This window comes from Biomphalaria glabrata, chromosome 13 (assembly GCF_947242115.1).
Source record: "Biomphalaria glabrata chromosome 13, xgBioGlab47.1, whole genome shotgun sequence".
Taxonomy (NCBI): Eukaryota; Metazoa; Mollusca; class Gastropoda; family Planorbidae; genus Biomphalaria; species Biomphalaria glabrata.
The window spans coordinates 23039185-23051784 of NC_074723.1; the positions used below are offsets into that span (position 1 = coordinate 23039185).

Sequence of the window (12600 nt, forward strand, 5' to 3'; positions counted from 1 at the left end):
TAGGCGGAGGGGCTCGCCCCTAACCCCGCTAAGAGAACTTACAGCGCTCCCCCAGAACCCCTTGCTGGCAATGGTGAGGTGTCAAAAATTTCCCCACTAATTCCAGGAGAACATATTCTAGTGTACAATAAACGTCTTCCGAAAGAATGAAGGGTCAGAATACAATAAAGATCAATTATGTACACACACACATATACAGACATATATATATATATATATATATATATATATATATATATATATATATATATATATATATATATATATATATATAATATAATAATATAATAGATATATATGTATGTGTGTGGTGGGGGCGAAGAAAAGAATCCCAACAACCCCCCCCCCCCAAAAAAAAAAAATTCTAGCTACGCCCATGCTATACTGTGAAGCAAAAGAGAGAGAGAGAGAGAGATGAGAGTTCTAATGGTTTTAAATATGAATCGCCTGATAGGACCCAACAAAATTTCGATCCCAACACTGTCACGTGGATAACGAAACTGTGAAACACATCCTCAACGATTGCAAAGTGCTAAGAAAAAACAAAAGTACGATAGCTCAGGAAAACGATAGAGCTGTTGCATGCGGGTGTCTTGCCCTGTAAAAAGATTGGGAAACCCTCAAGAATACTGACAGATACCTGGACCCAGCTATTAGAGATTAATTTTGTAAGAATCTTTAGTGAATATATTTATGTATAGGACAATTAATTTCTTTATGCTTATATATTAGAAAAAAAAAGACAATATGCAGTGCTCTTATGATTGCATAACGTTGTAATCTGATGCTTATCAACATTTTAGAAGTTCATTGGGTGCAAGACATTTTGAATAAATCTGAAATTTTAAATCTGGAAGATGTTGACCAAAACGAGTTTTATTTCTGGACCTTACTGAAAGCTAATCTCTTCAAGCCACAAGATAAAGAAATGTTGAACAAGAAAAGATTGGGTGAGTGAAATATTATAAGAGAAGATAGAATGAAACCTTTTTTTTTCTTTATTTACAGAATTTATGTTACACATGTAATATGCCAAATTAAATGTGACAAATATAATTAATTAAAGATAGCACTTTGTTTTACAAAAATAATGTGAAAGTATAATGAGACTGTGACAAACATTATGTGATTATCATGATTATCATCATTGAAATGTCACTTTGCCAAATATAATCTGACATGCATATATATATATGGCTCCTTTTTGTCTCGGAAGGCAATGGATGTACCCATATGAGTCACTGGTTTTGGTTTTGTCTTGAGACGGGGCAGAATCTGGTGTGGCTAATCAAGCCAATTCTAGAACGACAGACTTTTCCCCAATTCATGCATGTGTATGCTTCTGATTTAAGGCTAGCTGACAGGGCAGTTTTCATTTTTTCCCTCTTGATTAAGGCGGCTTCTTTTACTCTCAGCGAGGATCGTCCCAGCACGCACAGTCTGTCTCCATGCACTCCGGTCTGTGGATATTTCTTCCCACATACTTTCGTTAAAGTCTGTGGCTGTCATATCTCTCTTAAGGACATCTCCATATGTTAGTCTTGGGCGGCCCTTTGGTCTGACTCCCTCCACAAGCTCAGCATATAAAATATATTTCGGGAATCTACCATCTGGCATGCGGGGGAAATTTTCGAGCCATCGTAATCTTCTTTGTATCACGAGAGCATACATTCTGTTCATATTGGCCAATCTCAAAACTTCCTGATTGGAGACATGGTCGCTCCAAGAGATGCGCATTATGTGTCTCAGGCAGCGCAAGTGGAAACTATTCAATCTGTGCTCTTGGTACATGTATGTTGACCAGCTTTCACTGCCATAAAGAAGAATGCTAACAACACAGTCATGGTAGACTAGGATTTTCGTTGCTGTCGTCAATTTGGCATTATCCCAGACGCGCTTGGAGGGCTTTGCCAATGCTGTGGTAGCTTTACCTATTCTTTTTGTCAGCTCGTTGTCTACATTTAAGTTACTGGCATTTGTTGAACCCAAGTAGGTAAATTCCTGCACCACCGTAAGGGTGTGGTTCCCAATATGTATCACAGGTATTTCTGCGAAGTCTTAAGCCAGGATTTCGGTCTTGGAGAGACTTATTGTAAGGCTAAACTTTTGACAAGCAGCTGCCAAAGCATTTACTAGCTTCTGTAGACCTTCTTTTGAATGAGATGTGAGTAGCACGATTTATTTCTAATACTCTGCCCCAACTAAAATGTGTTTAGTTGATCACTTGCTAGCAGTTTGAACATCTATTTGACAGAGCAACTGACTGCACTTCGTAATGGATGGCTCGTAGTGGTGATAGTGCTGAATATTTGCGCACTTACAATATCAGTTGTTCTAGATATGTATGGTTATCTAATAGTATCGAGGGACAATAAAACAGGTGAGATCTAAATGACTAAATTTTTTTTTACGGTAGTTCAATATATTATTATTTTTAGAATTAATGGATTGCATTCTTTGTTAATAAAAACGCGTTTGTAGACGCTTTATAAAAATAAATTTAAATATAAAAACGCATGCATTTGTATATAGTAAGTTAATTGTGAAAGATAATGTTTAAAGAATTAGACCTGCATTAAGAATAGTCAGAGGTGTATTTAAGAATATTTTTGATGACGTAAGTGACATTAGAATAGACATTCCAAAAATATGAGAAGCTGAGCGTTATTTTTGTGGGCCCTTTCCATTTGAGAACGAAAAGAAGTTCCGGCAAAAATGTGCAGCATAAAGCCTATCAACATTTTAAATGAACATGAGTCTCAGAAACGGGCAAAAAGTGTGATAAAAGAAGTGTTTTTGAAGCCTCTTTCCATTCGAAAAGAAAAAAAAAGGTTCCTGCCAAAATGAGCAGTATATCCACTATTACAACGAAGAGTATCGGGATACTAGAGTTCACGGACAAAAAATAATTGTCAAAACTAGTGTGTCAATTTTTTCTTCGTAAAGAGAATATGTGCTGTCTTGTACACAGTTATACAAAAAATAAAACAGCAACCCTAAAACACTGAATGTTATACATTATGGTTCCCATTGTCAGAACTGACAAGGCATGAGAGCGCCCAGATCATGTAATAATGATGTAATTTATTTTGCCTTCTTGATCTAGTGGTAGATAGGCATAAAGAAGAACAATATTTTACAATCAGACATTTAATTATTGGATACTATAGTCCTACGCGTTAAAATAAAACAATTTAATGTGGAAATCAATGCACCAAGCTCGTGGTTAATTCTAGATCTAGATGTAGATTTATATCTAAACTAGTTATAAATGTAGATTCTATATTTAGATATAGAGTAAGATGTAAATCATCTAGATTTAGATGTACGAATTTATCTAGAATTAGGTAAAAAAAAAAGTTACAATTTTTGGATTTAGTGTTTTTGTAATTTTCAGGAATAGTTTTACTTGTGCTGCTCCTATTGCCAACTATGATTGAGTTTTTTTCAATGTTCATCTTTCGAATATCAACCGTGTGTTCAAAACTAGCTACAGCTGAATATACTTGGAGCTCTGGAAGTAATCATACCAAATGGTCATTCTATATGACGGTTAGTTTAAAATTACGATAAATGTAGATGGTTTTAAAGAGACTATTTAAGGCATACCCTTGTAATAAATAGAAATGAGGGAAACTTACAATTGTTAATGAACACGTACAGCTGTTGGAATATGAGTACAAATATTGATGAATATGATGGCATATTGATGAAACTATAAAAAAATCAAACAAAGCATTAGGATTTATTAAAAGAAATTTCTATAAATCAAATAAGAACATAAAACTAAAATGTTATTTAACCTTGGTTAGGCCAATAATAGAATATGCATCCTCCGTTTGGGACCCCTCAACTCAAGAAAACATTAAGAAACTGGAACAGACACAAAATAGAGCAGTGAGATTCATAACAAACGAATATTCACATTTGACTAGAGTAACACCTTTAGTAAAATCACTAAATTTAGAAAGCCTTCAGGACAGAAGACTCAAAAGTAGAGTAGCAATTATACATAAAACACTGAACCATAATCTTCAAATACAAAAACAAAACTTAATAAAATACTCTGAAAGACACAAAGATAAAGGCACATTCCTCGTCCCATATGCTAGGACAAGTTTGTACAAATACTCCTTTTTCCCTAGCGTTATTAGAGCATGGAATGGGTTGCCTGAGCTAGCAAGGAAAACCAGTGACTTGGCAGAGTTTAAGTCATTGGTTAATATGCATGACTAAATGCATGATGCGTAGGACGTAATCATCTTCTTTTTTTGAAGTAACATCTGTATTATATAAGATATAAGATAAGATAAGAAATATCTATACTGTATTAGATCTCTACGAAAAAAAAAGATTCATTTCTGTTTCTCGGACAGTGCAGGTATAAATCGTTTAAAGTCTTGGTCGATGACAAGGCAAATGTCCTAGAACAATTTCCTATCATTTAACACTGTTAATAAATAAATAAGTTCTAATTTAAAGCAGTATGTATGTCATATGTCGGTGTGCATTAACTGCTGATTCATGACTAAATCAAGTCCAATAGTTTATCTTTATATCTATATATTATTCGTTTTTCTTTAATTATGACTGCATAAATTGTCTTTTTTTTCAAATGTATGATACATAAAAAAAATAAATATGTTTGTGTTTGTGTGTGACAATACTTACAAATATATCTAAGGCAGCATGTCAATTTAATAACAATCATTGCATTGGCATTTAGAGGATTAAATTTTTAATACACCAGTAGTCACATAAATATCTATATGTGTGTGTGTGCTTGTGCGTGTGTGTGTGTCCCCCTAGACACCATGTGTTTCATATCTTAGATACTTTATAATTTCTTGTTTTAAGGCTGTAGACTCTACTGAAGACATGACAACTGGTCAGAGTCAAGTGAATGATTCAGACGATGCAACTGCCGCATTAGTGCAGCCATGATCAAGACTTATTTGGCTTTCATGAACTTTATAATATACCGTTTGAATAATAAATGACTGCATGCTTACGTTTAAGACTACTGTACAAACAAAATGTAAACAACACTTTTAATAACGTAGTGAACCTACATTTTAAGAAGTGTAAGTGTACATTATACAGAACTATGAACCTACATTTTAAGAAGTGTAAGTGTACATTATACAGAACTATGAACCTACATTTTAAGAAGTGTAAGTGTACATTATACAGAACTATGAACCTACATTTTAAGAAGTGTAAGTGTACATTATACAGAACTATGAACCTACAATTTAAGAAGTGTAAGTGTACATTATACAGAACTATGAACCTACATTTTAAGAAGTGTAAGTGTACATTATACAGAACTATGAACCTACATTTTAAGAAGTGTAAGTGTACATTATACAGAACTATGAACCTACATTTTAAGAAGTGTAAGTGTACATTATACAGAACTATGAACCTACATTTTAAGAAGTGTAAGTGTACATTATACAGAACTATGAACCTACATTTTAAGAAGTGTAAGTGTACATTATACAGAACTATGAACCTACAATTTAAGAAGTGTAAGTGTACATTATACTTTCTTCAATAAATACAAAGTATACTTTCTTCAATAAATGAACAACTTGAAAGATGGAAAGAATATTTTCAAGAAGTGCTCAATAGACCTAAACCACGAAATCCACCAGATCTAAATGCAGGACCAACACTAGACATAAACATGGAGGAAATAACAAAAGAAGAAATAAGGAATGCACTCAAACAAATGAAGACAGGTAAAGCAGCTGGAATTGACAACATACCACCCGAAGTCCTAAAAGAAGGAGGAAGTGAAATAGTTGACCAAATGCACAAACTATTCAACAAAATTTGGTTAACAGAAACACCTCCGGGTGAGTGGAAAAGGGCTTGCTAATTAAAATACCAAAGAGTGGAGATCTATCACAATGTGAGAAATGGCGAGGCATCACTTTGCTGTCAGTACCAAGCAAGATTTTTAGCAGAATCCTACTAAACAGAATAAAGGGAGCATGTGATGAACACCTAAGGGAAGAACAGGCCGGATTCAGAAAAGGGAGATCTTGTGCTGACCAAATAGCTACACTCAGGATAATTGTAGAACAATGTGTCGAATGGCAATCTCCTCTCTATGCAACTTTTGTTGACTTTGAAAAAGCTTTTGATAGTGTCGACAGAGAATCTATCTGGACTGTAATGAGACATTATGGGATCCCCAATAAAATAATAACCATAATCAAGAACCTTTATGATGGTTTCACCTGCCAAGTAACCCACTGTGGCAAGCTGTCAGAGGAATTTCCAGTCACAACAGGAGTCAAACAGGGATGTCTTCTTTCACCACTCCTGTTCCTTCTAGTACTGGATTGGGTCACAAAAGAAGCCTACTCTAACGCAGGGAAAGGAATCCAATGGACTCTCACACAAAAGCTGGAAGATCTGGAATTCGCTGATGACATAGCCCTATTATCACAGACTACAGGATATGCAAGAAAAGGTCACAACTTTAAGCGAAGTAGGAAAAAGAGTAGACCTCAAAATAAACCACCAAAAAACTAAAGTACTTAAAGTAAACAATAAACAAAGTGGAGACATAGTATTGGATTCTCAGACAATAGACCAAGTAGAAAATTTTATATACCTTGGGAGTGTAGTCAGTATATCAGGTGGAACAGATGAAGACATTAAACGCCGTATAAATCTAGCACGTCAGACATTTACACAGCTAAAACCAACCTCGAAATCTCCTTACATCTCAAACAAGACTAAACTAAGAATCTTTAATTCTAATGTCAAGGCTGTCCTACTGTATGGTTCTGAAACATGGAGAACAACTGAAGCCACAACAAAAAAAATACAGACCTTCATCAACAGATGCCTGAGAAATATCCTAAAAATACACTGGTATGACAAAGTAGAAAACACCAAACTGTGGGAGATGAGTGGACAGAAAAATATAGAAGTGCAGATCTTAGAGAGGAAGTGGAGATGGATTGGTCACACCCTTAGAAAAGATACCAACAACAGAGCTAGGCAGGCCATAGAGTGGAACCCCCAGGGAACAAGACGCAGAGGAAGACCAAAAAGAACATGGCGACGCAGTGTACTTGAAGAAGCAGAGAAGACCGGGAAGAGCTGGGACACCATCAAAAAGCTAGCAAGAGACCGTGGAGAGTGGCGTGTTTATGTCGAGGCCCTATGTTCCATGAGGAACTCAAAGGAATGATGATGATGAACTGTACATTATACAGAACTATGAACCTACATTTTAAGAAGTGTAAGTGTACATTATACAGAACTATGAACCTACATTTTAAGAAGTGTAAGTGTACATTATACAGAACTATGAGCCTACTTAATAATTCCTCATCTCTCCTGACACTTAAATCGCATCGTAGGTGTGCTGTATAAAGTTCACACAACCAATCCTCCACTTTTCCGGTCAGCAGGTGTTCTTAGCAGAATATCAAGAGATCAATATCCATTCTTTGACTTTGTCCAGCCAGTTTTTCTTTGGATGAGACTTAAATATCTTTGTTCTGCCTTGAAGGATGGCTTTTGACCGAGTCATGTTTTAAAATATGACTTAACCAGATAGGCTTTTGGCTTTTCTTAGTATTGAGGAGTGTTGTTACCAGTCGTTGACTTATAGTACCTAAATGCTAGTAGACAAATAAACCGTTGTAAACGTAACGTAATAATTGAGACTTCAAACAACTTGATATTTAACTTCCTTTTGTAAACAAAACTAAATGGGCCTAACACATTATTTATAATATAAACAAAATCAAGTTGAAATGAAATAAAATAACTTAGTAGACTTAATTAAGTAATTATATTCTTTAACTAAATTTAACTTACTACAATAACACCACCTTTCAGTCTTACGTTCTGGAGTCGCCTCTTCTAAGACCAAGTGACGACAACATCACCGATGTTGCATGATTCACAACTAATCGCTAACCTCTTACCACTATCCTTATATAAAAACACACACAAGGAGTTCCTTCTTTTTGCCAGTCATAGTGTTGATTTGTAAATGTACAAAGTCATTATTTTTGTTAAACCTGGTATCTGATACCCAGAAATTTTCTGTAGCATTTACTCCTAAAGGCTTGGATTCTTCCTTCAGCCTCATCGATCAGCGTCCAACTTTCACAACCAACAATAATAATGATAATGGCAATGTCTTTGATTCTGAAGATTAAGGATGAGTGCGGTGTTTCACAAGACATAGAAAAATCCATTTGCGACCTACATATTTTGCCACATCTAATACAGACAAAGCCGTATGATGTAGATAAAAAGTAGAGAAATCACAAAGGAAGATGCTTTACTGGTCTGTTGAATTTCTGCTCACTTTCTTAATCTTTAGACTCAAGGGACAGTATTAATAAACCAAAATTTAAAATATTGTTGAGGCTCAACTCATTTTTTTTTAAAAGAGGAAATAAATGTTTGCTTACTTTAAACGTAAACACTGTATCCAATTTTGTTAGCTACACGTGACTTTCTAAATTGTCAACACATTGTTCTACATTACGACAGTCAATAAATATTCAAGAAAGTTATCATTATTTAAGTTAGATCCAAAACCTTTCTTTTTTTTTTTTTTTGAAGAGCTATTGAGTGAATACACATTCTCTACAGTTTGTTGAACCGTTGGGGAACAACATATAATCTGTAAACCGACTTTTTCCATTCCTCTCTGTCTTTTACATTGAATAGAATCTGTTTCAATGACTGGCCAGTCCATTCTTTTATGTTGTCTTACCATCGCTTTCTCTGCCTCTTATTTTTCTTGGTACTGTTCCCTGTAGGAAGCTTTTATGTAACCCGGAGGACCTTGTGATATAGCCATAAAGTTTTAGTTTGCATTTTTTTTTTGGACAGTACTCAGCAATTTATGGTGAGGCCCAGTTGTTATTGTGATCCTGATTCTCATTTCCTCCTTTGTGATGCGGTCTTTGTAGCAACTTAAAGCAACAGCAACAAATATCTCATCTTTTTTTTCTTCTCCAAAGCTTTGTGCAAGCCACACTAGCTCCCTTATGGACCTGATGAAATATATTTTTTAAAGATGCGAATATATGTGTGTCTTCTGTTGTTTTAATTTTTGGTTTTTTAAAATGATAATAAAAAAATATTTTTAAAGTAATATTCTTTGTGACCTAGTAAGATCAACTTTACATAAATAAGCGAAATGTTGTGGTTCCCCCCTCTCCCATTCATCTTGCCAATTACATATTAAATTTCTACTTCAACACACGTAACACTTTATTTTTGTATTGTCCAATAGTCAACTATAATATTCTACTCTTCATCCATTTATGTAGAATTATTTCTTATCGCAAATTTTTATTTATAATTGAGATAATTAAGTCTTAAGACGGCAGGGCTGGCGGCGGGAAGTGCGTGAACACGGTCGAGACAATCTGTAACACATATCACACGACCAGGCAGCCTTCCTTTTAATGAAAAGCTTCAGAAAGACAACATTTGTATTATTTAATTTTAATTAAAAAAAAAAAAAAAAAAAAAAAAAAAAAAAAGCTTTCTCACTATTATTGCAATGTTGATTGCACTTACTATTTTTACTTTGAATCGATGCTTGTTAAAAACTAGGTTTCTATAAACGTGTATACATAAATATCTGAGTTTTTTTAGGGTCCTATATGTATGTGGGTATGTGTGTTTTCTGTTAAAAGTATGCAATGATGTAGGCTACTTGTTTGAGCTTTTTAGAAGCGTATTTTTTATGTCTTTACGTTTTGTTTAAAAATTGTCCTGTGCACATTTCACTACGCATATTAATTAATAGATAGTATAAAAGGTAAGTATGCCTACGCATATATAATAGGTCTATAGATGTGTTCTATATTTTCCAGTAGCTTATAGTTTTTTGATTGTTTTAACATGTTTTTATCTGAATTTAAATACTCCAATAAAAACTTTTAAGATATATACTTTTTGCCTTTTGATTCATTCTAGCTTATAAATGTTCTTTTTGTAACAAAGCTTATATCAACTCACTCTGATTGTCTGTCTGGTCAAAAGTTTCTTCTCAAACACCCAATCTAGCGGAAATTTTGAAGAATTATTGACAACACAAAAATCAATTGAAAAATTTAGCCTAAAATAGTTAATTAAGTATTGGTAATTAATTATTTAATTTTGTATCTCGAATAAGGGGAAAATGTTACTTGACTGACAAGATGGTATAAACTGAATTAGTCCCCTTTATTGTTTACATGAAGAGAAGTTAGTAAACACTACAAGGCTTATTTTCAAAAGAAGCTCCCTGGAAATAACGTATTAGTATTAGAGTTCGAATTCAGGTCGCTCACTTTTATTATTTATACATTTAAAAAGTGATCACCTAGTTACTCCCTTCTTTTTCCTCTCACCCCTTTCCAACTGGTCCAGACTTATTATTATTAGTCTAGATATATTACAAATTTAATTACATGACTGAAAATGTCAAAAATAAAATAGAAATGCTTTTTAGCGGCCCCCGAAAGGGGAAAAGACGCTATTAGTTTTGTGCGAAATGTCTGTCCGTCTGTCCGTCCGTCCCGTTTAGATCTCGTAAACTAGAAGAGATATTGAAAATCCGACTTCACAATATTTTAGACATTCAAAGTTCTGATGCAACGGCTACTTTTTTTTTTTCCTGAAAGCGAAAATTCTAATTTTTAAAATTAATTATGCAAGCAGTTTTTTTTATAAGAAAAAGCTAATTAGTATGCATTATATGTTAAACCTAATTTAAGACGAATAGTAATCTTATAAACATCATTTTCGTGAACATTTTTTCTATATAGTGGAAATTTTTTTTTTTCTTTTGAGGATTCGAATATGAGATTGAGCCTTTTCAAAACAATTAACTTATTTAGTTTGAACCGAGGGTCCCGGGTTCGAATCCTGGTGAAGACTGGGATTTTCAACTTCTGAGTCTACCCAGCTCTAATGGGGAAAAGCAAAGCGGTTGGTCGTTGTGCTGGCTACATGACACCCTCGTTAACCGTAGGCCACAAAAACAGATGAACTTTACATCATCTGTCCTATAGACCACAAACTAGTTAGGCCAGGTTCACATCTAACTTTACATTCACTTTCACGTATCCTTTGATCTGCGGGACGGTTGGGGCACTACACAAGATCTGTTAACCTTCTTTCTCCATTCTTATCTCTCATTTGTCTTTGATATAATTTCATTCGGATTTTCTTTCTGAAAATATTGAAGCCTACCTGGGTGGACCACTGGTCGTGCGGTTTGCGCGCTGGACTGTCGTTCGGATTTATCGACGATCGAAGGTTCAAACCCTGCCTGCTCCCATCCCCCGTCGTCCTGCGGGAGGTTTGGACTAGGAAGTAAACTATCTTCAACTCTGAAGGATTTTCAGAATTATGTAAAACATTTTACTTCGGGGGCCGATTTTGAGTTTGTGTTTCCACACAAACTGTCTTTTGTAACCTTGTTAACAATTGTTTTTGTTTAGCACAATTTCAGACTTTTAGCTTTCTCAATGCGCTATGATCCTTTCACTTGTTTGGACCAGTTGGGAAAAAAAAAGGAAGGTGGTGGGAAAGAAGGAGGTATCTGTTGGAATGTTACCGTGATTGCTTTTTTTTAACGCATACAAAATTGTCCATTCAGGGCTCAAGCCTCCTCTGTGGGGACTAATTGATCTTATACCACCACGTCTGTCAATACGATTTTTCCCTTGTTCGATATCAAACAAAATAGTTAATTATCTAATTTTACCAGACAGAGGAAGTTGATGTATAGCCTACTTTGTACAAAGAGAAAAGAAGGAACAAGTCTACCAAATATTTTGAAGGCACAGTGAAGTAGTCTGGAGACCAGGAACTATTCAAACCAATATAATCATCGGTGAATTAAGCTTGAGAGACTTGGAAGTCATATACAAAGGTTAAAACGAGATTATGTCACCAATAGAGAACTCTTGTTGGGCACAGGCACTCTCTAAAACGGTGACTGAGATTCGCGGAGCATATCCCTAGACAATGACCTTTAAAAGGACATATCTTCAAAGACAGACATAATATGAAGACCTAAAAGAGGAAAGCAAAAACAGGTCCGTCTGCGTTATCCTACCATCAGTAGGCACTTGCTGTAAAAGTCAATGATAACCCGATCGACGTAAAGGATGTAAGGTTAACTAGGCCTAATTGTATTCAGTGCAATACTAAATTATAACAAGATTGTTCGTATAACAAAATCAGAGCACACTCAACTATTGATTGATGGTTATGATATATATTTGATCAGTTTATTTCATTACTATTAAATCTACATCTCATCTCAAGTTAAATATTTGAATACTAACAGTTATATTCAAGTTCAAGTTATTTAAAGTTTATTTATTTAAAATATAAAATGCCTACATCAGTTCAGCTGTACTAGCTGTCTGGATCGAGCTACAAGTCAACGGCCTACCAACAATAAGGAGCGGGAGCTTATCAATTATGAATTCATTGTCGCAAATATAAGCGAGTAGTCTAAACGAGATCAGCCTTTAATATTTATCACAAAGAACCAAGTTCACAGATTTCTGAATGCACGTAAATCCGACATTGTTCCTA

At 34.7% G+C, this 12600-nt stretch overlaps 1 protein-coding gene across 4 annotated transcripts in view; it reads left to right on the plus strand.

Moving 5' to 3' along the window:
- Positions 1 to 9542, plus strand: part of LOC106076808 (chitin synthase-like) — a 53046-nt gene extending 43504 nt beyond the window's left edge. For 2 of the 4 annotated variants that reach the window (XM_056008051.1, XM_056008049.1), the window contains 4 exons: positions 804 to 950; positions 2255 to 2380; positions 3398 to 3552; positions 4858 to 9542. In XM_056008051.1, the coding sequence (XP_055864026.1) occupies positions 804 to 950; positions 2255 to 2380; positions 3398 to 3552; positions 4858 to 4944 (515 nt within the window). In that variant the 3' untranslated portion in view covers positions 4945 to 9542. Of the gene's footprint in view, positions 1 to 454; positions 776 to 803; positions 951 to 2254; positions 2381 to 3397; positions 3553 to 4857 lie in introns of those variants that run through there. The other 2 variants (XM_056008050.1, XM_056008052.1) reach the window with 2 other exon arrangements.
- Positions 9543 to 12600: the final 3058 nt, after the last annotated feature.